General features: G+C 51.6%; 1 protein-coding gene across 2 annotated transcripts in view; it reads left to right on the forward strand.

The window, feature by feature from the left end:
• Window positions 1-27,289, forward strand: part of CDH23 (cadherin related 23) — a gene marked incomplete at both ends in the record, with an annotated part of 173,135 nt that overhangs the window by 91,881 nt on the left and 53,965 nt on the right. For both annotated transcript variants that reach the window (XM_082286522.1, XM_082286523.1), the window contains 9 exons: window positions 5,036-5,185; window positions 5,983-6,141; window positions 20,617-20,681; window positions 21,205-21,442; window positions 21,980-22,085; window positions 22,187-22,314; window positions 25,300-25,372; window positions 25,625-25,741; window positions 26,084-26,196. In XM_082286522.1, the coding sequence (XP_082142648.1) occupies window positions 5,036-5,185; window positions 5,983-6,141; window positions 20,617-20,681; window positions 21,205-21,442; window positions 21,980-22,085; window positions 22,187-22,314; window positions 25,300-25,372; window positions 25,625-25,741; window positions 26,084-26,196 (1,149 nt within the window). The remainder of the gene's footprint in view (window positions 1-5,035; window positions 5,186-5,982; window positions 6,142-20,616; window positions 20,682-21,204; window positions 21,443-21,979; window positions 22,086-22,186; window positions 22,315-25,299; window positions 25,373-25,624; window positions 25,742-26,083; window positions 26,197-27,289) is intronic.

Consider the following 27,289-nt stretch of genomic DNA (forward strand, 5'->3'; position numbering starts at 1 on the left):
TCTCTCAGACAAGGTACCCAAGTGAGTGTCTCCAAGGAGAAGCCCTTCCTTGGAGTCTAGCCCCTGCAAACTCCCAGCTTCCATCCCCCAGATGTGGCCATGGTCTTGCTCCAGGAGGAGCTGGCTGGGAGTGCAAGGTGGAATGGGGAGCTTCTCAAGAGGGATGCAACTGGGTTGAGCTGAGGTGGCCCCACATGTGGATTTGGGGTGCAGCCAAGAGGTGTTCAACCAGGTGTGCTGGTTTTCCTTTCTGCATTCTCTAGGACTTAGTGGAAGAGAAAAAAGCACTAATTGCTGTGCAGCTGAGTTCCTCTCCCTGCCAGATAGAGAGCAGACCCTTGAACAGCTTTCCCAAGCCATTCAAGAGCTGTGTATGAAAATCCATTGAAGTTTCCCAGTGTTTAGACTGAGCCTACACTCAACTGGACACCCCCGGGCTGTGGTTGGGTTCTCCTCTCATTCACATTGTGGTAGTTCAGCAGGGAGGAATAAATCCTGTGTATGAGGCAGAAGATCAAAGCATTGACTTACCTGCTTTTACAGCAAGGTTTGTTTCCAGGTTGAGAACTGGAGCCCTGAGCTGTGGAACAGGTTGGTGATAATTCAGAGGGCTCATCTGCTCCTGGTCTGGCTGATTTGGGGGACATGGATGTCCTTTTTGGATATGCTGGTGTTCTATACCTGGTGGCTTGGTCACAGGGATAAGGCAAGGGTTTGGCCATCCAGGAAAAGGGGCAGGGTATCCTTCCGGTCGTCCCCCATTTCCTGTGGCTCCAAGATCCATGGATGCATGTTAAGGGAAGCAGCAGCCTGCTCTCCCAGGCCATGCCAGGGAAACCAGCTCTCTCACCATGACTTCCACTTCATTTTCCTTGACACAGTTGAGTGAAGAGGAAGAAAAGGGCAGAGGCTGTCTGAAGCACCACTATGATGGCCTGACATTTCAAAACCATTTTGAAACAATTCTCTAAAATAAGCATATCGAGGAAGGTAAATGGGGAATTTAAAACAAGGAAAATCTGGGCCATGGGAATACGCTCTCTTTGTTGCACAGAGCTCCACCAGTGACCCCCATCAGGATATCCTGTGTACCCATGCATGTGCAGGTGGCAATATATGAATCATCCAGGGCATATATATGCATATGACAGGCACAAGCACTATAAATATGATCTACATGGCAAGAAACTGTAAAGGGGAATTGACGGCGCACAAGTATTCTCTCCCAAAAGTGCCAGCTGCCAGTCGGGCTGAATTAGATTTCACAGGGGTTTTTGCAATACATGGAATTCACCAGCAAATTACCCTTAAAGAGGGAAAATCAATCATTTGGAGCAGAGATAAGCTGAAGGCGAGGCAGCTTCGGATTGATCCTGTCTGTGCAGGCGTGTGTGGAATTCAGCAGATAACCTGGGGAGAGCGGGGAAGGAGAAAACTCCTCCAGGAGGGAGGGAACGGGCAAGGACTGACACTTAGGATGGACAAAAAGATGGGAGAATAGGGCTGCTGGCATGGGGAGGAGGATCAGAAGGGTCGGGGAGCATTTTGCTCCAGGCATCCTGCATTGCCCGCCAGCCCAGTGAGTTCCTTAGGGATGCAGGGGACAAGCGCCAGTGCCCAGTGAGCCCTCAAAAGGGTTACTGGCACTGGGTGGGAGAGAGGTGCTGGGAGTCCAAGCTGGCTGGGCAGTGGGAGAGAGGCAGGCAACACCCAGAGGGCTGTTCTAAGTTAAATGCATTGAAATGGGCATAGGGAATAACCCCCTTCATGTCTTGTCTTCTCAAAGCAGGGATTAAGCGTTATTTGTGTGTGACTCACTAGAACCAGGTGTAAGTTATCCAAGCCCAACAAAAAGGCACTAATTGCTCTCAAAAAACCACCAAGTTCTTCTTCCCCCTTCCTTCACCTCCACTCCTGAACTCTCACCTCTTCCCTTTCTTTGTAGACTTCCCAGAATGAGGAATATTAAAACCTCCATAGCTTGTTGTAGGTAATAGCCCATGCTTAGAAAGTGACTGGGAGGAAAGCTGGAGTTGCACTGGATTTTGTGCTTCAGGAAGGCAGGGAAAGCAAATTGCACCGAGGGACCCAAAGGCAGACCTGTACTGAGGCAGCGTGAAAAGAACAAAACTGAGGATTCCCAGGCTACTTTTTCCAAATCTAGTTCACTTTGTGCTGAAAATGACTGCAGGAAATCAACCTACCCACGCACCTCAGGGAATAGTGTGGTTGAGGAAGGGTTGTCTGCTTGTCTAGGGATTTGGATTATATTTTTTAAATTTGTTTTCTTCTGTAGCCCTTGGTAAGTGATGCTAAGTATTTGCTGTGACTGCTGGAAGGTGGAATAATTCCTGAAACATTTCCGGGTGTGCTCCCATGAAGAGGGGGCTGGGTGGGAGCAGAAGTCATGATGGATGAAGCCAGCAGGTGAAAGTGGGTGAAAAAGCAGCAATAAAAATGATGATCCATCCTCAGTTTCAGCTGAAACAGCTGATGTGGCTGCCTCAGCCTCCTGATGGGAGAAGGAGTTTCCTGATTCTTGGTGAGCTCTGCCATGCGAGTGTGGATTGCAAGCTGGGAGAGCAGATTTTTGGGCATGATTCACAGCAGGTGCATGAGTGCGTCCAACCCGAAGCTTCAGACCTCTGGAGTGATACCTGTACCCACCTGCTGGCAACTCACACCTGAGCTTTTGCCCTTACCTGCCAGTCCCACCTGTGCCTAGGGTTCTCCCCCTGGAATTTCAGAGGGGTATCAGGCACATGGGGCTGGCAAACGGGCCTGTCACAAATTGTCCAAAAATGCCACGTGATCAACCAGTGGTGGCTTTTTTGGAAGCAGGGTATGGGTGTGCAGTTGATGTGGCAGCGGGGCCTCAGCGCAGCTCTGATTACACGCTCCGAGGAATACACACGTGGAGAACAAAGCTGTAATTATGCCCAACTGCAGCTCCAATTGTCTTTTAGCTGAATTGACATGAAATTTCTGTTGGTTGCGGCACTGGCTGAGAGATTTGATTGCCGGGAAGGAGGCAGCAGGCAGCAGCCTCGAGCCACAGCGAGGGCAAGCTCCGAGTGCTGGCGTGGGATGAGAGGAGCTGGAAAATGTGTGGCTGCATCCTAGCATTGGGCAATAGCAAACTTCCCTCCGATACCTGTTTTTTATGGATCGGTTTGTTTTGGAAGGAGACAGGTTTATTATTGTAAGGTTGCTGAGCTTTGGCAGGCTGCTCCTTAATTTGTGGCTCTAAAGGAAGGCAAAGGACTCAGTTTTTTTGCAGTGGCGGGGGAAAAACTCGAGCTGTGCAGGAGCTGGGAGGTCAGGGGATGGAGAGGGGAATGAGCACGTAAAGCAGGTCGCTGATAACATCCTCATCCTCATCCTTGGCACTGCAAGGAAATGATGCTTGGCTGTGATCACTGCACACCAGGACCTTTGAGAGCCCGGAGATGCAGCGCTTGTTTTTCCTCTTCCCAATCACGTTTCAAATCCATTGTTTGCTCTGGGTGGCAAGAGCAGGTAGGGAGGGGTGAGGGAAATGTAAGCAGCTCCCTGTGGCTTCCTCTGGAGTGGGGGGTCCTTGCTGTGAGCTGGGCTTAGCCAGGCCCTTCTGCTGGGCAGCTGATAACAATTTAAATATTCAGATTTGCTTTCAGGCATCTGCAGGGGGCTCGCAAGCTCCGGGAACCAGGAGCAAGGAAAGCAGCATGGGGGCCGAGGCAAAAAAATAAATAACTGAATAAATATATAAATGGCAGCTTGCAGCAGCCCTCCCGAGAGGCAGCTGTATCCCCCTTCTCCAGACCTCACATGGGGAGACTAAGGCACTTGAGGGGCTGCTAATTAGGGATAGTGGGTATCTGGAGCTGATCTCCTTCCCCAGCTAGAGGGGAATTAATCCACCTGACTCTCTTCCTGCAAATACTTGGATTTCTTTTGATGTTTCAACTTTTATCTCATGCCTCCAACAAACTCGCTCTTCTCTGGCTTCCAAGAAAATCCCTCGCATCTCGCTGCCACAAAAGGTGCTTTCGTGTACTGCAGGGACGGCACAGGCCCTGGGAGAGATCCTGAGGGCTCGGCAGCAGAGACAGGCAGAAATTCCTCAATGAAGCAGCTTTTTGTCACTAGTGGAAAATGGCCATTTGTTGTAAATCAACATCCTTGAGGATAGGGTACAAAACAGCTTGGGAAGTAATGCTTCCTTCTGCCATTCTCTGTATCCTCTGTTCCCTCCCTCCCAGGGGTGTGTCTGAGGTGTCGGGGGCATCCCTCACTTCCTAGTTTGGCACTAAAACAGCTCGTGGAAGGTGCCAGTCTACCCTGAGATGCTCCCACCATCCACCAGCAGAGCACTGCTGGGCTCTTGAGACACTGGCTGCCCTTGTGTGGTTCTGTGGGTACCCTTGGGGCTTGCTCCTGCTGTGGGGCTCCACTGGAAGATGCTCAGTGTGTCCTCAGCTCCACCAACTGCATGGAGGTGTGCGAGGAGAAGGGCAAGGCAGAGATTCCGCTCATGTCACCCACTCTCAGCGGTCACACTTAGGCAGCTTTTGCTATTAGTGCCCCTTCGTGCATTTAATTGGCCACTTTTTCTGATAGGAGGGAGGTCATTCAGGGAAAATTGGAAATTCATCTCTGGCAGCTTCTGAGCTTGCTTTTCATGTGCTCTGCTGGGCCGTGCTCTGGCAAGAGGGCCGTGATCAGGGCACGGCTCCGAAAGTTACCGGTGTGTTGGTGGCCTTGCTGCTTTGCAAGAGGAGGAGCTTGGAAGAGGAGGAGTTTTTCCAGTTCCCAGTTTGAGCTGCCTTACTGGAAAGAGCCTTCTGCATGGGAGAGGCACCCACACTGTGCCCCCCCCGAGACAGTGAAATCCCAGTGTGTGACACCCTGTGTGGTGTGTGAACCTTCAACCAGCAAAAGGGACTTCTCCTCTGTGTGCTGTGCGGGGTCATCCCAGGGATGACCTGGGATGATCCTCTCATGTGCATGTGGATTTTGTATAAAATACCAGCCTAGCTCTTTCTCTTCCCAGGGACCCAACAGTGTTTTTGAGGTTTACCTGGTGGGCAACAACTCCAACCACTTCATCATCTCGCCGACCTCCATCCAGGGGAAGGCAGACATCCGTGTCCGCGTGGCAGTGCCGCTGGACTTCGAGACCATTCCTCGCTATGAATTTTCGGTAAGGTTGCACCCCTGGGCTCTGTGGGACGGCCATGGTTTTCAGTGTGACCTAGGAGTGACCATTAACCATCTTCCTCTCTCTTGTCCAGTATTTGAAGAGGGCCTAGGAGAAAGATGGGGACAAATTTTTCAGCCAGGCCTGTTGAAATAGGACAAGGGGGGATGGCTTTCATGGTTGATTTAAATTAGGTGTAAGGAAGAAGGTTTTTTCCATGGGGGTGGTGAAATGCTGGAACAGCGTAACCCATATGGTTACCTCTATGGTTACCCATAGAGGCAGTGGATGTCCCATTGCTGGAAGTACTCAGGGTCAAGTTGGATGGGGCTCTGAGCAACTTGGTCTAGTGGAAGATGTCCCTGCCCATGGCAGGGGGTTGGACTAGCTGGCCATTAAAGGTCCCTCCCAACCCAAGCCATTCTATGATAATCCCCACTATGAAACAGCAGAACACTACAAAACAGCCAAAAAAAGGGAAATTATAATAAAGAAGGAGGTGGGGAAGAGATCTGCTCTGCACTTTCTCTTTCCAACATCCAAAGGCTCAGCTGCAAGAGCTTAAGCAGAGAAGGGCCATAAAAGCTTCACAGAGCATAAAACTTTGTTGTAAGAGCACCTATCAGGTGCTAAAACCCTCCGCATCCTCCTGCTCCAGCTTTGTTGGTGGTTTGTCTTGAGCTGGCTCAGCTGGTGAGGGAGCTGAGGAGAGCCTTGTTTTCTCCACTAAAGAAGGATAGGCAACTCTCCCAAGCTTCCCAGTGTCTCCAACCCTCCCCTTGCCTTCATGTTTTGCTCAGCTCTTCGCAAATGAGAGCATCCCGGACCACGTCGGCTTTGCGCGGGTGAAAATCAACCTCATCAACGAGAACGACAACCGGCCCGTGTTCAGCAAGGTCCTCTACAATGTCAGCCTCTTCGAGAACGCCACCGTGGGCACCACTGTCCTCCAGGTCCACGTGAGTAGGAGCATCCCAGCTCCCTTTGCTGAGTCCTTGGCACATGTGTTGGCTCTGTGGTGTCCCTCACCAAGGGGTAGCCTGGGAAAGGAGCATTAGGAGATGCTGGTGGTGGGGTGTAGCCTTCTCACGGGCTTTTGGAGCAGATGCCTTGACCTTTCCTGTTCTCTGGGAGATGTGCATGTGTTTCCTACCTTACCAGGAATTCAAAGAGAGTCCTGCACTGCATTTCATCTGCAGATACTGATCCCAGTGGTCACGGTCCCCCTGGTGTGGCTTTTCTCACTGCTCTCTTTGGAAGCATCATCTTCCTCAACCAAACCGAGGTCGGTCTAGCCATTAAAAGGGCGAAGGATGGAAAAGGAGGGGAATGGCTCTGTTTAGCAGAGCATGGTATTACATGGCTGGCAGCTGAACAGAGGCAGGCAGAGGTGGTGGTGATAGCAGGGGGCGTTTCCATAGGGCTTGTTTCCTCCTCTGTGGGTTGGTTGGAATCCTCATGGAGAAGACACATTTCCTGGTGCATGAGAGCGATGTCAGTGCCAGTGTGGGGCGGAGCAAGAACCACAACAAAACCCTGTGCTGAAATACGATTGGAATAGCCATTAAAGCCCCTTTGGGATGGGGAACATCACAGCAGGGAGCACCAAACCCCCTGCTACACTTTGGGTGTGTCACTACCACTACCATTAGTCATCAATGAGTTTGCTTGGCTCCTTCTCCAATGAATTTCCTCTAGCTGCCCTCCTGCCCCCTCCTTGTCCCCCTGCTCTCCCGAGGCACAGCCCCTGGTCTCCCATCTGTGCAGGAATGCCCACTCAGAGTATAAAAGCCTGGACAAAGGAGTTGGGTGTATGTGCCTATGTGTAAGTGTGTTTACTTTACAAACAGATGGTGTGAAACTGTATAGAGCCCCCGAGCTGTTCCCATCTGACAGTTATTAATATTTCAAGCAGATGCTTAGCTAGTCAGGCCGTCAGACACTAAACAATGAGATTGTTACTGCGTCTCCTCTCTCCCCAACTTCCAGCTATGCCAGCATTTCAGAGCGAATGCAAAATGCCAGGAGTTGAATCTTCTGTGATAAATCAGAATGGATGCAATTAGCACTGAAATCCAAATTGCCCTCCCAGCTGATCCCAAACTTTTAACAACCCTCATAAAGTACCAGCTCCTCCTGCTGCGGCCGCTTGCCTTTGAGCTGCAGCGCTCTGGTCGCTGCCTGTCTGCGCCATGTTTCTCCACCTGTCCCACATGCTGCAGAAAAAAAGCCTGGTTTCCTTGCTAATAAATTCCTCCTTTCCTTTTCTTCCTTCTTTTCCACTTGCTCGAGAAGTCTTCCTGGATGCTGACGCATAGGCATTAGGGATGGGGTTTTGGAGAAAGCCTGGCCAGCCACATGGCATGCCCACTTCTTTGGTGGCTGCTGGATGACATCCTCATGAAAGGAGACTTCTGCTGGCTGCCCTTTTTGTGCTTCTTTGCGCAAATAAGTGCACGTTTGGAGAGACAGTGGGGTTCAGGGTGCTAAGGATAACTCAGGTGGCTTGTGGGATTGGGATGAACAGGGGAGTGCGTGGGCTGGGTGAGTGGTTGCTGAAGGGTGGCAGGAGGCTTCGTGCCAGCTGCTGCTGGAGATGGCCAGGCACAGCTGGCAGGACAGAGCAGTGCCTGCAGCACCTTCCTGGCAGGAAGACAAGCAGCTAAAACCACGGGAGCTGAGGCAAGGGGAGGTCGCTGATCTTCTGCCTAGCCCAATGTTCTGGGGAAGGAGGACAAGTTGCTCCCAACAGCCCAAAAGTCCCTGGGCTGTTTGCCCATCTTCCAGTGAGTGCATCCTGGCTGTCCCCCCTTGGCTGTGCCTGATGGGGTGTGTCTAGGCGAGGGGAAAGGCTCTCCTCAATGCCACCCTCTCCAGGCTGCCCTCAGCTTGGCCAGCTGAAAGGGAAAGGCAAAAGGAAGGAGCAAGTAGACTTCATTTGCAGTGACAAATGGCCATTTGTTTCTACAGCATTTCAGCTCCTAATGTCAGTGACAGCAGAGAAGCATTGCCTGTTACACGTATAAATCAACTGTAAAACAACCCCAAGTGCAGGCACCCAGCGGGGACCCAGAGCTGCTGCCTGCTCTCCACTCCCTGCCTCTTTCCCTTTGCCCAGGGATGCGTGGGCTCGGATCTGTGGATTCCTGGTCAAACCTCAGCCTCTTCCCTCGCACGGCACAACCTTGTTCACCCTCTAAGATTTTGTTTGCTCTCTGCTTAGCATTCCCTCCATCTCCCTATCCATCCATCTGTCTGTTTAATTCTGTCCCTGAAAGGCATTTATTGTTTAGACTCAGGTGGTCATTTGCTTGCACAAGAACATCTGGAGAGTCCAGGCTCTGTGGGAACAGCTCCTGCCCTGTACAGGGGGCCCACAATGTACCCCAAGGCACTCTCCTGCCTCCATGCTCTTGGAACATGAGGACCAACTGAGGGAACTGGGGAGGCTCAGCCTGGAGAAAAGGATGCTCAGGGGGACCTTCTGGCTCTGCACAACTCCCTGACAGGAGGGGGCACCCAGGTGGGGGTTGGGCTCTCTTCTCAGTTAGACAGTGACAGGACAAGAGGAAACAGCCTCAAGTTGTGCCAGGGGAGGTTTACATTGGATATTAGGAAAAACTCCTTCAGTGAAAAGGGTGGTCAGGCATTGGAACAGGCTGCCCAGGGAAGTGGTGGGGGCACCATCCTTGGAAGTGTTCAAAAAACACATAGACATGGTGTTTAGGGCCGTGGGTGCATGGTGAGCTTGGAAGTGCTGGGTTCATGGTTGGACTTGATGATCTCAGAGGCCTTTTCTGGCCTTAATGATTCCATGATTGTTTATACATGTGATAATCCCCTTAGGCCAGAGATTCCTGCTTTTGCAGAGACCAGTGTGAAAGGCTCCTTACTCCAGCCAAAGCTTCCAGGTCACATAAATTGTGGTTGTTCAGAGTTACGTGTCCATCACATGTCCATGATGACTGAAGAACAAGCAGCCTGTCCAGGGCTCTGCAGTTGTTAGAGACCTCTCTCCATGCAAACTTCATTTTTTCCATGCCCCAGACTGCTGTGCCAGGAAAGGCAGGCTGGAAAGGCTTGGAGGTCCCACACAGCAGCAAACAGGTTCTGTGAGGCTGGAGCAAAGCAGGGAGGTGAGCAGAACTCAGCCTGAAGAGATGGGCCAGTTCTGCCCCAGCTACCAGCAGATATTGAAATACTATTTTTTTTACTGAAACAACTGGCCATGAAGCCTTTTAATAACATAACAGAAAAGGTCAGAGAAAGAATTTCACACTTCTTGAGCAACCAGGCAGACAGTATAACTTCATGCCTTCCAGGAATGAGGCAGCAAGAACATACACTGCACCCTGAATTAACTGGGGATCTGACACCCCCACCAGGTCCTGCCTGCCTGGTGCCTGGTGGCTTTTGGTGGGTGCTGGCTTTCCTAATAGCAGGAGCAGGCTGAAGGATAGACCCTGCAGAGGTGCGGTGAGGTGTGGTGCCTGCTGTGGCTCGGGGCAGGGGACTCGGGGCTCTGTGGTAGGAAGCTCTGGGGAAGGACCCTGCTAGGGGGGATGAGTGGCTGTGTCCAGCTGTAGCTGTGATCAGAGCCATAGAATGCTTTGGGTTGGCAGGCACCTTAAAGATCATCTGATTCCAGCTCCAGTGCTGCGGGCAGGGACACCTTCTGCTAATCCTCAGGTCCTTGAGTCCAGAGGCAGGAAAACCTGTTACTCTCCATCCTGCTCCATGCCGCCTCGTTGCCAGCAGCTGTAGTGTCACTGCTTCACAAGCCCTCCTTTAGCACCTCAGCTGGAACAGGAGAAGAAACGGAAGTCTGAGGGCCCCATGCACAGGGGCTGTGAAGGGGACTGATGCTGGTCTGGCATCAGACATAGTTGCCCAGGTCTCTGCTCCTTCCTCTCCCATGCCTGGAGCGTTTGGAAGCAGTCCCCCGGGCTTGCTCTGGTGGGGCTCCCCTGAGGAGCTCTTCTGTGACACCTTGCCCCACAGAGAGAGCAGGATGGAGCTTTCAGCTGGGAAGCTTTTTTTGGGTGGAAGAAGCTACATAAACATGGCCTTGTTTCTGGGGTCATCAAGACCCAGCTCAGCTTCCAGTGAGCTCCTCCAACAGGGAGAGGAGGGGGAGTTCAGCCCAGCATCCCCTCCTGTCCCTTGGGTGATGCTTGGCTGGGAAGCTCAGGTGCCAACCTGTGTTCACACCTGTCACACTGAGCCTGTGCCATCTCAGGCTTCTGCCTCACTGCAAAGCTGCAGGGTGTGACAGCAGAGAGCACAATGTCCCTCCAGACCTGCCTTCCGACACTGCTGCTTTGCCAGCAGCTGCCAAGGGCCTCCAAAAGCCATGCTCCAGTTGCTGATGTATGTGCTAGACCTGGAGAATGGGGAAGGGGCCTAAGACAACGCAGCAGGAGGCAGGAATTAAGGGGCAGGAGATCTCCTTAAGCTCCTCGTACACTACAGATCTGCACAGCAAAGTCCTTCTGAAAAGCTCCGATAACCAAAATCATTAAAGCCCAAACAAACCAAGAGTAACTTGTTTTTAACACAACAATGCATTTGATTTGCCTTGAAGGGTCTGGAGAAAAATGGTTCTCCAGGGAAGTGTGGAAAGTAATCCTAGCTCCGTGATCCCTCCTCTCCACTTTATTTGCCCTGGTCTGGCTTGGCTGCACAGGCTGGGATCAGTGGCTGTGGGCTCATCAACTGGCTGGCAAGCAGCAGTGAGCTGGGGGGTGCTGCCTGCCCCCTTCCTGCTCTCCTGCCCTGGAAAATGGCTGGGATGAAGACAGGGAGACACAGAGGGGCTTGCAGGGAATGAATTGCCCACTTGCCCTCCTTCAGGCCCCACACAAGCATCTCCCAGCAGGCATTAGCCTCTGCTGTTCCTGATCCTCTCCTGCCAGCTCTTCCTGACTCCAGCCAGATCAGGTATGGATCAGATGAGCCATGCTTTGGAAATCACTTCAACACCTCTCTGGGATGATTTGTGTAACTATTTGTCCCAAATCCTCTCTGAGTTAATGACTTCCTTCTCTGTGGGATCTCCTCCTCCCACATCCCTGTGAGGTTATGCTCTCTGTCTTGTCTTGGTGTCCTCCTTACCCTGAAACACCTCTGAAATGGGGTTGGGTTTCTCCTCACAACAACCACCCTCAAGAAGTCTGAAAGGGATGTGGAGACTTTTCAGAGCTCTAAGTATTCACACACACACACACACACACACACACACACACACTATACTTTCGGGCAAGCTGCTAGCAGGCTTTCCAGAGATCTTCTGGAGACCCTCAGGAATAGTGTGAGCATCTCCAACAGCCCTCAGATTATAAACTGTGGTGCCTGAATCAACCAACAGGCATTGATTTTGGCACAGGAATGATTTTCTGTATCTTGTGATATGTGGCAAGGCAGGTAAAATAAGCACTGTGTTCCCTTGGGGCTTGATAACCTGAATCTCTAAGGCGATCTTGTGTGTGAAAAACCCCACTATTTTCCCTGGTTTTTAATGAAATCTGGATTAAAATTTTCAGATTATTTGATGGAGGAGGTGAAGAGATGGTCTCCCTGTCTTTTTGGCAAATGCATTAGCCTGTGTATTCTTACATATGTGTGTGGATTTAGTATATATATATATACATAAGGGCTCCCACTCCTACGGAGTCCTTTTCTCCTACCCTCCATGGGTTGTCCCCTCCCTGAACATCGTCCCCAACATATCCATTCACCTGGATTCTCATCCTCACCCTCCCTGCCACTGCACTTCCTCAGGAGAAGCCTTGTTAGTAAGAACCTAATGAAGTAAATGCACTAATTAACCTTCCATTACTCTCCTCATTAAATCAACCTTTAATTTGGTTGGCAAAGTTCCTCTCCTTTACCACCCAGCTGTCAGTTTTCTTCTGCTGCTTCGATCTCTCTTTGGCCTCGTGTCAGGGATGGGAAAATCAATCCCGGCCTGATTTTCTTTCCCCTTCTTTCCAGCCAGCTGTAAACACCAGTCAACAAGAAAGTAATAATGTACTTTCCCCACCCTGGCAAGGAGAGTTGCAGACATCAATAAACAGCTATTTAGGATGCAAATCACTTTCCCAATCAGCCATCAGCCTTTGAGTTTGGGAGGGATGATGCCGTGGTCTGTGGGCTCCCACATCCCATCACGGCACTCCCACATCCCATCACACTGCTTTGTAGCTAGCCCAGAGCAACTGTGGGATGCCCAGAGAGTTGCATCCCTCTGGGTTTGTCCTACTCCAAGTCCTGATGAGGGTGGGATGAGGCTTTGCAAGCCTTTGGGGGTTCCTTTGGTTGCCTTCAGCATTCACCCCACCCTACATCCTGCCATCCCCTTGGCCAAGGGCACTCACTATCCCCCAACAGCTGTGGAGCTGCCACTGTCTGTTGTTTCTTGGGGATCTCCAAAGCTTTTCCTTCCCCTTTTTCTTGGAGAAGAAATGAACACAGAGGGGCAGAAGCAGTCGGAGATCAAAGGCAGTAGTAGAGGCTGCAGCTCTGAGATGCTGGTGGGTGAGGGACCCAGCCTGAGCTGTGTTTCTCTCTCCCATGGTGATGGTGACTATGTGGACCAGCATCAAGGGAAAACCTACACTGCTCCTGATTTTGGGAAGGTTGCATGGGATAAGGACACAGCCATTGAGGGCAGGGAGCGAGGTGGGGAAGTACCTTGCAAATCAATGGATGGATAGAAAGGCACCAAGGGATCTTCCATGGGGAATCAGTGTGGGATAAACCATCCCCTGTCCTCTTTGGTGGTACCTGGGGTGCTCTCCCAGCATTAGGAGTAGAGAATGGTGCAGCCCATCATCTCATGGTGGTCAGCAGGACAGCTTTCCCTGATGCTACCTTGAGGACAGCACAGGACTTCTCAACCTTGTTCAGCTGACTGACCCTCTATATTTCGCTCAGGGGGTTGATTTTATGTCCTGCTCTGCAGGGAGTCACCCACCCCACCTACTTTAGGAGTAACTTGCACCTCCTCTACCTTCTTGCATGCGTTGGGGAAGTACGGGATGGGGAAACATTGGGAGGACTCCCAGGCCAGCCCCATCCTTTCCATCTGCTTTAAGTGAATGGAAGATGTCTGGGAAAGTCCTTGCTGCAGAGGAGGAATGGACAGGGTGGTGGTAACTGGGGACTACCAGCCAAATGTCTGGGGCAACCTGGGTGTTGCAGAGGCTCACACATGGGGAGAGGATCTAAGAAAGCAGGAGGGCATTCAGAGGGCACTGGTGGGAATATGAAAGCATGGCTCAGCAGCAGCTCATGGAGGCTGGAGAACTCTCAGTTGGACATTTCTGATGTCCTTCAAGCCTGGATTTCGTACCTCCTTCCAGCCCTTCTTCCCACCCATGGCCCACACAGCTCTCCCTCCCTGTCAGCAACTTAATTGATCTTGTTGGTCTCAATCCCCCCCTCCCCAGTGCTCTGTCTCCAGCTGTGCTTAAGCAGAACAAAATCTCTTCCAATTTCCCTACCGCTTAAAAGAAAATTGAGTCCTTTATCTGCAAGAGGAGAGGAAAACTGCAAACACATGAAACAGTAAAGAGTTAAATAATCAAAGCAGACGATTCCAAATTGCCTGGAAAGTTAAACATGAATGGCTTGGCTGCTTCCTGCATGCTCCTTGGGTTTTTACAAGTATAAAAATATGCTTGCACTCCTTGTTCCCATTAAATATTCTTATCAAGCTAGCTCTGTAAATAAAGGGAAGGGGAGGAGGGAGTTACCAGGCATGATTGACAGATCTGAAGTCCTCATCTTTCTGTCAGGGCCCAGTGCTCTTTGGCTGTGTTTATCTCTTTAATCTAAATATCAATCCGTGAGACCGAAATGGGGTGGAATGGGAATCATGACAGCCCAAGCGCTGTGGAGAGAGAGAGAGACACTTATTGCAGCTTGTGCAGCCGCTCGCTGTCCTGATGGAGCTGTCAGGAAAAATGCAAAGTGAGAGCAGGAGGCAGGAAAACAAAACAAAATCACAGCCTGGCCCCTTCCCCCTGCCCAACCAAAAAAAAAGAAAAAAACCCCAACAATTCAGCCCGTGAGATGGGAAGGAAAATCAGGGAGCAAATGCAGACCTGCTCCTGTCCAAATTGCATCATGCAAAGCACAAACCAGGCAGCAGGATTTCCCCCCATGCCTCCCAGTGTTCCCAGCAGGAGACAGGGTTGGGTGGTTTTCCTTTGCTGCTGGCTTTGCCTGGCGATTTGGGATGTGGCTGGGAGTTCAAGGGAGAATTTTTCCAAGATGATGCTCTTTGCCATGTGAACACCCTGTCCTCACACTTCCTTCTCAACAGTTCATTAGGGCCATCGCTGTCTTCACCTTGATACATCCTCTCCCAGACTCCTCATGCTTTTACACCTGCAAAGTTCCAATAGAGCCAACACTCCTGGGATTTTAATCTGTTTTTGAAGCTGCCCTCAGCCCCCACATCTCTCCCAAAGCATCCAAGGCTGTGTTTCCTCGAGCAAAAGGCTCCCATGGGAATCAGCACCCAGTGGATGCTGTTGGCTGAGTGACGCTGTTCCGATGTCACCCCTGGACAGATGACCTTGAGCTGCCCCTGGTGCTGCTGACAGGCTGACCTTGGGTGTGAAGGGGAGGGTAATTTACCTGAGCTGGGCATTTGGGAGCCATTAGATGTGCAAATCAGCTGGGCTTTGCCATTCCCTTTCTCCAGGCTGGGATGCAACATGTTCATGTCCATCTCCTGGCAAGGACTTGTTCAGCTCATCCCTCCTCCTTTGTTTTTATCCCCCCTCTGCCTGCTGGGCCTCTCTTCTGGGTGAGGTGGAGTTGCAGATGGTGGGTGGCATGACTGGCTTCCCAGAGCTCTTGCAAACACTTTAGAGATCACTGAGGATTTATATTTCTTCCACCAGACTTTGACCATGATTTCTTCCATTTTGCTGTGCTGTAAAATTCATTAGAGACCCAACAGCAAAGTGATTGAGATGTCAAGCCAGGCAGTTGTGGGGTTATTTAATCGCTCAGATGTGCCACTTGCCGTTTAGGGGGACAACAGGAGAATATGAAATCACTGCGGTTCATTAGTGGAGGACTTGCACCCAGCTCCAGTAAAACCCACCGAGGTGGGCATTTAAATGGTCTTGGGTGTCACCAGTGAAAACCCACGCTGGTAAAGCCTGTTTATTTCACTTTTGGGCCCATCTTCTGTCACCTGGTGTTTTAAAGCCCTGTCTCCAGTCATTCCAACAGCCTGGCTACAGTAAATCACTGCCCGCTAAATCATGGCTGCCCAGGCAAGTGTTAACCTTGCTTGAGTGGAGCTGGTGTTGCAGGGGCTGCTGTTACAAAACACAATCAGGGAGGCTCTTGTTTTCCCTGGTGGCTGGCAGAAGAGGTGGGAAAAAGCTCTGCCATTCCCAGGGGGGTTGATTGACTATTTTTTCCCCCCCAGCCAGGTTCAGTGCAGCCCTCTGGGGTCATTAGCGCCGATTGAGCTCCTTGGCTCCGGGCAGGGTTTGGAGCTGCTGGGGAAGTGGTGGCAGCGGCGGTAGCCTGGCGCTGCCCTGATTCCCCGCTCCCGCCCCCCTCTCTCCCAGCTAATCACCGGAGCCGCTGGGCTCCAGGGCCGGCCAGCCACCGGCTCTGCTCGCGCCTGATTGCCGCCTCCCACCGGGCCGCCTCTTTAAAAGCCTGGGAAAGAACGCGGCCGGGCCGGGCAATGCCGACAATAGAGCTGTTTTCCGACTAAAGTCATTCAATAATAACTTAAAGTAGGTTTTTCCATTGGTTTTGCATTCCACTTTCGCGGCCCAGTGATTGCATCTCATGGAAGCCCTTGGTCCTTCACATTTGTCTCCCCCAAATCGCAAATCAAATCCCAATCCCAGGGCTCACAGCAATTAGCTGTTATTCCCCTGGGACCTGAAGGTTGCCTTGAGGAAGGGATGTTTGGATGGCTGCCTAGTTAACACATGCAGGTTTTGGTGGCTCCAAAAATCAGTAGGATGCCAGGGCATGGCTCCCCACCTTGGAATTCTTGTACCAGTCTGAGCAGCCCGTGGCTGCCCAGTCAGCCCCAAGCAGCAACTGCATCTGCCTCACTTTCCTAGAAAACCGAAAAAAGCTAGGAAGCATATGGGAATCCTCCTTCTGTTTGCTTTCCCAAGCCCTAGGCATCTAGTTGGAGCAAGCCAGAGGAGCAGGCAGGGACGAGGCTCTGCCCGGTCACTCTGGTACCCTGACAGCTTTTTGACGTCCTGTAATTGCTTTCCTGCCACGACTCTTTTAAGCAGAGAGCTCCTGGCCAAAGCAATTTGTTCCCCATCAATTTTTATTTCCTGCCTTGTGCATGTGAGGGAGGGAAAACAAAGAGGGCAAAGGAGAACAAACAGAGCTGGGACCTGCTCCGGCAGCACCGTGCTGAGGGAGAGGTGGGAAGGGTTTGGCTATTCAGCCAGGCAGGACCTGGCAGCCCTGATCATCATTCCAATGCACTCTGCTCACCCCTGCAACCAACTTCCAGCTGTTTACCCCCATCTGACAGTTTTGGGGGGAGGACTGCTATCCCAGGGGCTCCAGGGGGGATCTGAGCCACCTCGAAGGGCTCTTCTTGGTTCTTTAAGCCCTTGCCGACTCCTCCTGCCGTGCTCCCTGAAGCTGCTGTGAGTAGAGTTAATCTCCGGCAGTTTAAGGAGTCGTTGAGTGGGTCTGGCAGATGATGAATGTCTAAACCATTACCGGGTGAAGCTCCATGGAGCTGTTTAAAACGGAATTCTCCCATGTAAATTTCTGCTCCATCAATCCTGATGACATGTCAAACATTGCTATTGTTTCCCGAACAAATTGGACGACATGCCCTTTCCTGCAGATTTGCCCACGAGAGCAGAACCGCTCGCCAGCTCCTTGCTTTTGTCTCCGGCTCTGCCGGCCTGCGGGTGGGGAAGGGTGGATGTGATGGCCCTTGGTCGGACAAAAGGAGACACCCCAAATATTTGTGCTTGGGGGATGCAGATGGATGGAGAGCTGGGCTGTGGGTATTTTTGTGTGATTCACGTGCTGGGTGCCCACGCCGTGCTGCAGCTCAGTAAATTAATCCTTTGGGTTATCCAAGCTTCCTCTTCTTGCCACTCTCCCAGAGTTTAACTGCACAAATGTGGGATTTTTTAGAAATGGTCTGCGGTGGTGACAGCTCATAAAAGTACAGATGTGGACCTGCGTTTTCATCCTGCCCTTTTGCAGGCTCCAGTGGGCAAATCCCGCTTTAATATTCTGCGCAGGAGAGGAGAGCCGTAAAAGCCATTTGATTGCTTCTCCAGGTGGAACCCCAAGAAACTTCCAGCCAGATGCCTTTCCTCCCCGGGCTGTGGGAATGGATGCTTGCATGCTGGCAGGGAAAACCAGTCAGTGGTGGGGAAAAGCCACAGGAAAACAGCTGGTACCCAGGGATTGCTGACAGCTCGGGGGGAGTTGGGGTGTTCTGCAGGCGTGTGCTCCCTGGGAGCCCTTGGCGTCGCTCTGCAAAGCGAGTGTGTGTCGCTGCCCCAGGGGCTTGAGCAGCTGAGCATCCTTTTTACCCTTAGAGGGGAAAAAGCTTGGTAATTCAGAAGCAGGCGAAGATCCCAAATTAAATATGCTGAGCGTGCGTGGTTTGGCTTTTTTTTGCATGTTCTCTGTCACGCTCAACTAACCTGCTCCATTGCCCAGCATTATCTCCATGATGTTCAGTTGCCAGGAAAGCCATCCAGCCGGCCTCACCTTCCACCTCCCCTGGTATAAATCAGGGGCATTAATTAGCCCGGCTGGCGAGGTGGTGGAAGGGGCAGAGTCAGGCTGCCATCCTCCTGGCTCCTTGGGAGAAGGGCTTTTTGCCTCACTGGCACTTTTGATGTCTTCACAGCTTGTGGTCCAGCCACCTTCCTGGCTCCCCTCTCCCCAGGGCTCCCATTCCCTCCTCACTAACCTTCTTTTAACCTTCCTCCTTCCCTGTCTTTTTTTTTTCCTCGTCAGAAGAAAATTACACTTTCCCAGTGTTGTCTGTCACTGCAATAAGCACTTAGGAGTGCAATTGTATGGGGCCAAATGAAGTGAATTCATTTTGCCCGTGCTTTCTGGTACTGTCAGACCCCCTGTAAATCATTATCTCATCACCAGCCCATCCAGGTGCATGGAAAATGCTTTTCTGGGCTCTGCTCTCGCACCAGCCACTTCGGAATTAATGGGACCGAGGGATTCACAGCAGTTGTGGGCACAGAAATAAGGGATAGGAGACATCCTGGCTGGAGGTTGAGGGCTGGCAGTGCTGAGGGTGCTCAAAGCACTCAAGGATTTTGGGAAGAGAGGACCCAAAAAAGGAGCTGGTGGCAGGTGTTAGGATGGGGGATTAAACCCAGTATGAATTGGCTGGGGTGGGCAGATGGTGGGTTGACCCCCCCTTCTCTCCAGGTATTTCCATACAGAAAAGTTGCCAGGCTCTGCCTGGGGCGGAGCACCTCCATGGATGTCCTCTGAGAGGGAAAACATACCCCAGAGGGACTTGTCTCCCAGGAGTGGGTGCTGCTTGGTCTCTGGGCATCTCTCCAGGCAGATTTCCACAGGTTTATTCCATTTTACCGAATGCAATTCCAATGCCCACGGAAAGGAAATCACATCATAGCAGTGGAGAGGAAAATCAGCAAAATCAGTAGGTCTGGAATACTAGATCCACCAGAGCACCCTTCGGCTGGCGTCAAGCAGCAGGAGTTCACTGCTCAGGCTGGGAAAATGTTTGGGGAGAAAAACTTAAATAATCCTGTGTGTTTTTCATGCCTTTTGCTCTCTGTCACCCCGTGGTGTGGCAGGTGAGCAGCACATGGGGGCAAAGCTGTGCTCAAGTTCCTACTCCACTGTCAAGGGTAATCAAGGCCATCAATAAATCAGGAAGGTTTCAGGAACAGGCTGTGTTCCATGCCACTCCTAAAATACAGCCTTTTGCCAGTATCTGGATATAAAATGTGTCTTTGACCCTGCTTCTTCACAGACCTGTTGGTCTCTAACTAATCCAGACAGGACTCAATTTAGAAAATATATTGGGGGAGAAAAAGGATATTTTGGGTATTGCATTCCACTTTCCTCACCTAAAAATAAAATTTTCTGCTCCTTTTTCCTGCTGCCACTGATGCATATTTCATATATTCATTAGAGCAAAGACTTTAAAACACAAATAAATCTTGCCTTGCTCATCCAGAGCTGACACAGTGAGTTGTGAACACCTTCCCCAGAAGGTGCTGGTCATTTAGCCATGACCAGCGTGCTGCAGCTCTGGCAGCTGCCGGTGGAGTAGGTGCATCCCACAGCATCCTGAGCCACTCCATCCATGGGAATGCAGCAGACTGCACCCCCAGAAGGGTTGTCCTTGTGGAAAGCAAGATTGAAATCACTTTCCTTGCTTTTCCAGATCTGTATTTTAGCCTGGGGGGCCATTCTGAAATGCAGTAGGTTTTTATTTCTCTACTCTTGTCATGGTTTGACACTGGCTGAACACCAGGCACCCACGACAGCTGCTCACCTACCCTCCCCTGCTACAGCTGGGCAGAGAAGGGGAAAAAAAAAATTAATGAAGGATTAATGAGATAAAGACTGGGAGAAAACACTCCTAGGGCAAAACAGGCTCAACTTAGAAGTACCAAGTGAGTACAAAATCAGAGGAGGATAATGAGAAGTAAAGCCCATAAAAACACCTTTTCCCCCAACTCCTCCCTCCTTCCCACTGACAGCACAGGGGAACAGGGGGTGGGGGTTTGGTCAGTTCATCACTCGAGGTTTTCTTCTCAGAAATGAGAGAAGAGAGAGAAGTCAAGTCTTAAATCTGTTATCACTGAAGCGTTACCAGCCTCTCTAATTGGCCCAGCTTTGGCCAGCAGCGTGTCCATCTTCAGAGCCATCTCTGGATGAGAGCATTGGCTCTGCTGGACATGGTGGAAGCTTCCAGCAGCTTCCCACAGAAGCCACCTCTGTGCCCCCCCCCCCCCCCCCCCCGCTACCAAAAACCAGGCCATGCAAAACCAGCTCAGCTCTAGAATGCACAGGGAAGGATACAAGCTGTGGCTGTGGAGTCCCAGCTTTCTGCCTTCATGGGGACAGGATGGGTGGCCCTCAAGAATTATCCATGGAGACTTTATTTCAGGTGTGCTTCCCAGGTTAGCTTAATGTGTCAGGAAAATGAGTAGGTGTAATGTTTCCCAGTGCCAAAGGTTTTGGGAGCAATGCTGAGGAATGTTGGTGGAGGGCTGTTAGCTAGAGCAGGCTGGGAGTCAGCGATGAGCAGGGGAGCGCAAACAGCCCCAGCCCTGCTGCTCTTGGGGGATAAATGGCAGCACACAAGGTCTGCAGTCGTGTGTTCAATGCAACATTTCCATAAATACCTTCATTTATTAATTAGCTTTTATGTTTTCCAGGCAACTGACAATGATGTGGGCTCATATGGGAAAGTCAGTTATTTCTTCAGTGATGACCCTGACCGGTAAGTGTGACTGACTGGCAGGAGTTTGATCCTCCAAAATCCTCTTCTAACCTCACTAGGCTGTCACAAGGCACTTAAAGGCACTGGTTATGTCCTATCTGTGAGATGCCCTATGAACCCCTGTCTATGCTGTCTCCCAGAGGGGTGTGTTCAGCACGTGCCTGATGCTCAGCATGTTTAATTGTTTTGCTGAGTTGGGACCTGCAGGCGCCAGCGTTGCTTGAGACCAGTAAATGGTTTCGCAGTGAGTTGCCAGCCCTGGAGCCACACCTGTCGTGGAAAGTTGGGGAATATACCTGGGCTGCCCAGAAGAACAGATCTGGGGGCCTCTGCACCCATTTTCTCTGCCTGTGGAGCAGCACTGAGGGTTTCTCACTGCTCAGCTGTGCAGAGCTGTTCAAAGTGTTCTGGGACCTAATATCCCTCAGAAAGCGTCGTGAACTTCACGCTGTCAGGCTGCTGCCTCTCCATCTCCACTGTGTGGTCACCAAGGCTTTTTGCCCTTCCTTTGCTGTCCCCTCAGTTTCTCCCTGGACAAGGACACGGGTGTGATCCTCCTAACAGCTCGGCTGGACTTCGAGACCACACAGCGCTACACCCTGACTGTCATCGCCCGGGACGGCGGCGGGGAGGAGACAACAGGGCGTGTCAGGATCAACATCCTTGACATCAATGACAATGTCCCCACCTTCCAGAAGGAGGCCTACCTGGGGGCCCTGCGGGAGAATGAGCCTTCTGTCACCCAGGTGGTCCGGCTTCGGGTGAGGGACTGGAGTGACTCCTCGGCTTGGGGTGTGCAGCAGGGAGACAGGAGTGGGATAGAATCACAGAATGGTTTGGGTTGCAAGGGGCCTTAGAGCTCAGCCAGTTCCAACCCCTTGCCATGGCCAGGAACACCTTCCACAAGATCAGGTATCTCCAATCCCCATCCAACCTGGCCTTGGACACTTCCAGGGATGGGGCAGCCACAGCTTCTTTGGGCACCCTGTGCCAGGGCCTCACCACCCTCACAGGGGAGAATTTCTACCTAGTATCCAATCTAAACCTCCCTCTGTCCATTTAAAATGATCAGTGCCTCTGATGGGTTTAACAAATATCTTCCAAAGCAGGTCACATCAACCAGTTTCCTTCTTGCACGAGAGAAGCAGGTGAGAGCAGGCTGGTGTACAGACCCCCTCGGGGCCCCTGATGGGCACACCTCCCTCCATCACTTTTCCAGTCTCCTGCAGCTCCCATCCCCTCAGCTCTTTCCCTGGCACAGCTCCCATGCCCATGTATTCCCTCTGCTCACACCCTAGGCATCTGATGAGGACTCCCCTCCAAACAACCAGATCTCCTACAGCATCGTACAGGCGTCTGCCTTCCGTGACTACTTCGACATCATGGTGTCGGAAGGGTACGGAGGTAAGTGCTGATCCTGGCACCACAGGGCTGCCCCTGAGCGTGCCCGCATCCTGCTCAGTGCATGAGTGCTCCCCTGACCCCCCCACTGTGCATCCTTCCAGTGATCAGCGTGAACCACCCCCTGGACTATGAGCAAGTAGCCAACGGGGTCATCTACCTGACAGTGATGGCCAAGGATGCCGGCAACCCACCACTCAACAGCACCGTCCCCGTCACCGTCGAGGTGTTTGTAAGTACAGTCAGTGCCTGACATTTCTCTTGTGGTTTCCCTGGAATTGCTCCATAGCAGTGCTATTAATTCTTCACTAGCCCAGCAAGACTATCCCACCCCATGGATGTGGATGTGTGGATTGTATATGTCTCGTATATGTGTCATGCATGTGTCATGCCACAGCTAACCACGGGGTGAGGAGCAGAGCAGGACTGGTGTGGAAATCCCTCTGGAGGAGGGGTTCCTGCTGGGAGACACAAAGCATCACAGCATTCCTCAGGAAGATCAGATCGGCGTGTCACTTTGAGGCACATTGTGGTTTGAGGAAGTCTGGAGGGAGGTATCAGTGATGGAGACAGTTTGGTTGATAACACGTCAGTCTCGCAGCTGTGGGATCTATGCTGGGCTGATGGCAGTGTCAGTCTGGGAAGGTGAAGGAGACAAAGCCAACGATACTCTAAGATGGGAATGAAGTCCCATGAGCATGTCTCTCCTTGAGATCCCTCACTGTGCTCGAGAGAGGGGGAACAGGGTAATGCCCAGGGAGTTAGTGGTGGTTAAATACATCCTTTCCACACTGTGCTTTTGACAGCATAAATGCCTCTTTTTCAAGACCACACTTCAGTGGGTCATCTCCCCGTGTTGGGTCTGTATGCTGGCAGGGTTTAAGCAGCTGTCACTTTTCCCACTCTCAACCAAAGGGAATTTCTCTCAGCTGCAAAAGAAAAGAAATAAAAGCCAAAGACTAGGAAGAAAATGAGGGGGAAGTGTTTTGTGACAGCACTTGAGGAACAAGAGCTGTGAGAAGGCAGAACCAGAGCGAGTGTGGAAGGAGGTAATTTTTTTTCATCCTTTGGTTGTTGGTTTTTAATAAAGAAGTCAAACTCGCCTTGTAGATTTCCCATTAGGGGACAATACGCTTTTGTAGAGGGAGTCGCCGAGTCAGAACTAATAGTGCGCGCCGCGCCAGGATCCCAGGAAATAGCACCGCTAATAAGTTTCTGCCTCACTCCCTGCCACTGACGCCCTGCTCAGAGCGATGAGCCGGCAACTCACGGCATGCCTGTGCCTGGAGGAGAGGGGTTGTGTGCTTAGTGTGAGCATCTGCCACTCTCAGCATCCTTGGAGACGGCGGGGAGTGATAGGACAAGGGGAATCAGCTTTAAACTGGAGGAGAGGGGAGGTTTTGTTTGGATATTAGGAAGAAAGTCTTCCCTGGAGTGTGGGGAGGCCCTGGCACAGGGTGCCCAGAGAAGCTGTGGCTGCCCCGTCCCTGGAAGTGTTCAAGGCCAGGTTGGATGGGGCCCTGAGCACCCTGGAATAGTGGAAGGTGTCCCTGCCCACGGCAGAGGGTTGGAACAAGGTGAGATTTAAGGTCCTATCCAACCCAATCCATTCTAAAATTCTATGATACAACGGCTGTCTGAGGGTGAGGTTGTAGGGAGGAAGGCTGAGGGTCAGGAGGACACAGGAAGCTGGTTTTAGCTGGTTAGGTGGGTAACCTCTTTTGTGGGAGTGGAAGAGTGCTGGATTCTGTCTGACATTGCTGCAGGTGCCCTGGGGAGCTTTGGAGCTCCTGTTGCTGAAGTGGGAAATGTCCTTCTCAAGTAGAAGGCAGGTGCAGTCCAGCTCAGGCCAGATGGAGAGCCAGCCAGAAGCAAACCCCGGGTCCTTGGGACCATGCTTGCCGGGCCGTGGCCTTGCTGAGCATGGCCTGATGATCTCAGGAACATTAATGACACAACACAGCATCTGCTCTGGCTCGTGTCCACCCAGCTGGAGCACAGCACAGCTCAGCCCCATCCAGCTGCATGTGGATGCACACTCAACCTCTCCATTGCCTTTAACCTGCCCAGACCTCCTAGGTTTGCCCTGGATGACCCCCACCCATCCCTGGGAGGAGGAGGAGGAGGAGGGATGGTGAGGACATCACTGGGACAGGCAGCAATTTCCTCATTACCCTCAGAGGAGGCGCTGGGAAAGCTGAGTGACGCAAAAGCTGATTAAAGACCACCTGCTTCCAGAAGGGAAAGGAGGGGCTGGCAATTTAATTGCAGCACGATGGGCATCGTTGGCACGTGAAATTGCTTCAAATCTCACGTTCGGTGGCAGCAGGAGCAGCTGAGGTCCATCAGTGGTCTCAAGGTAGAAAACGTTTCCAGAGCAGCCCCAGGGAAATGGGAAGGTCCGTAACAGTGTTTTGATGTCCTGGCAGCTCTGTTCTTCCCTCCATAGGCAGTTGGGTTTGGTTCATTTAAGGATGATTCTTAACAATGTTTAAACAGCATTTAAAGCCCCCTGGAGGGAGCTTTAAACCAGTCCAAAATCTGTTTTGAGGGATGTTTCAAGCAATTGCTCCTACTTGGTTTCTCCAGGATGGCCATGGTCACTGGCAGAGACAGGCTTGGAGGGAGAACATCAGGATGCAGCTTCCCCCTCAAAAATGCTGCGGCTGCCCTCTCTGCAAACACCCACAGCATTCCTCCTCTGGAGGGAAGGCATCCAAAGCTCAGCAGCTCCCCTGGCCCAATTTGCCTCATGGCCTTGTGACCAGGATGACCTGGAACACTAAGCCACCCCTGTACTGCAGGGAGGGAGGAGCAGATCTATGCATGATGCTGTGGTGCTTCATGTGGTGCCTGAGGCTTCCCAGGCTTGTGGTAGAGTCAGGAGCAGCTCAGAAGATGCTCCTCTGTCAGTGGTAGTGGTTCCTCAGCCCTGTGCTGGGTGATGAGGTGGTGGAGTAGTTGGTACCATCCCCGCTGCAGGGCTCAGCAGAGTCACTGACAATCATCTCACCTCAACCTCAGCTGCCTCTACAGCGAAACCCTGTGCTCAGTGCCCTGTGCCTTCCCCCCAAGGCCACCTTCCCCTCACTGGCATCATGAATTGGTCACACCTTAAGATGCAGATGCCCAGGACTATCCCCATACCAGACTTTTGCAGCTACTTGACCATTTTGCCTTTTTCCCAACCAGCCTCTCGACCTTCTCTTTGCTTCAGGATGAAAATGACAATCCCCCCACGTTCAGCAAGGCCTCCTATGTGATAACCGTCATGGAGGACATTATGGCAGGTACAGGGCACACCCCTTCTCCTTTTCTGGGCTCCCAGGAGGGCCCTGGGTATTTTACAGCCAGAGTGGGGTGGGTGATCCCTTTTTGGGCCAATAAAGCCTGATAAAGTCTCATAGCTGTGGAGTCTGGGAGTTTGTCCACACTGTGCGTGTGCAGTAGAAGGGACCCCTTGGCTGGGAGACCTGCAGGAGCACTGTGGGGGCACAGGGCAGTTCTGGCTCATCCCAGTTGTCATTTCTGCCTTCCCCAAGGAGCCACAGTGCTGTTTCTCAATGCCACGGACATGGACCGGTCCAGGGAGTATGGGCAGGAGTCGATCATCTACTCCCTGGAAGGCTCCTCGCACTTTCGGATCAATGCTCGCTCAGGTGAGCCTCTGGACATGCTCTGCCCTTTTCCTTTCAGCTCCCTTTTCCACCCCCACCCTTCCCTCATCTCCTCCAGTCAGCCTACTTAGGAGACCCACGATTTAAGGGGTTCACCAGATTTCAGCCACCACCACTTGCTCAGTCACCCTGGGAGCTTCAGCAGAGGCATCCATGGCAACTCAGCTCTCGAGCCTAAGAAAAGGCTTGGCCATGAAGGTTCCTGTTAGTTAAGAAGCTGCCAAGGTCCATCTATTTGAATAAAAAAAAGGGCCCATTTGTGGACTGTCCTGACATTGGTTTTAAGTGTTTCTTTTTTAACCTTGTCATCTCCTGTGGCTGCAGGAGAAATCACAACAACATCTTTGCTAGACCGGGAGGCCAAATCTGAGTACATCCTCATAGTCCGGGCAGTGGATGGAGGCGTGGGGCACCATCAGAAGACAGGCATTGCTATGGTGAGTGTGGGAGGAATTTCCATCTCCTCAAGCCACTGGTGCCGGGATTGTGGAGAGCTGCAGTGTTTCATTTTCCCTGTGCAAAGAGCACACAATGGTCCCTGCCCTCTGCGCTACCCCCGTTGCTGCTCACAAGGACCAACAATTTCAAGGTGGTGTAGACCTTGAAATCAGCTTGCTTTCCTGGAAAACCAGTCACACAGGAGCCACTTGACTTTCCAGAGCCTGTGGATGTGGTAATGAGTCCTATTTCACCTGCAGAACAGCTCCCTTTGTTCAGCTCCCTTTGTTCCTTTTGAGAAGGGGCTTACTTGGAGAGCCTGCCAGTATGCTTAGTTATTTCTTAGTCTGTTCACGTGCTGCCTGGGTCAGGGGTTTCCAGCCGGTCTGGAATGCTTGTGCTCCTGGGAAGGTTCTGGTGGAGCTGCAGGTTGAAGCCTCGTGCTTTGCCTTGCCCTTTGTAGGCCTCAGGGAACCCCATTGTTGGCAAAGCATTTGTAAAACTCTTCAGAAGTATCAGGAGGTCAAAAGCCAAGGATCCATCCCTGATGGACTTGATGATCTTAAAGGTCTTTTCCAACCTTAACTATTCCATGATTCTCTCACCATTCATGGCATCACATTTCTTTGGACATTTCATACCATTTGAGTTCTCCTGCTCCTGGGATGCTTGGTTGGGTTGCAGGAGAGATGTCCCACACAACACAGGGTGATGCAGAAAAATTTGTGGTTGTGCTGAGGAATATCCCTAAAGTAATTGTCTCTCCTGCCAAGGACCATTAGGAGGTCTGTGGTAGCAGACTGGAAGCTCCCTATGGAGCCTCCCAGAGACATGTGATGGCCTTGGCCGGGCACCAGCATGGCCTGTGGAATGCTGACATCTCCTCTGGGGCTCCAGATGGGATTATGTTCTCCTAACAGCCTTGTTAAAAGGCAAAACAAGGGGAGAAAAAAATGCCTCCTGATTCCTAAAATGTTAAAGAATATTAAAACTCAGTGAGATGAGGGCAGCTGAGTAAGTTTGTCCTTGGGATATACACCTGGCACTCAAAATAATCATTTTTGATCGGGAGTAAATATCCATTCAGGGACC

This window comes from Coloeus monedula (genome assembly GCF_965178545.1).
Source record: "Coloeus monedula genome assembly, chromosome: 8".
NCBI classification, from domain to species: Eukaryota; Metazoa; Chordata; class Aves; order Passeriformes; family Corvidae; genus Coloeus; species Coloeus monedula.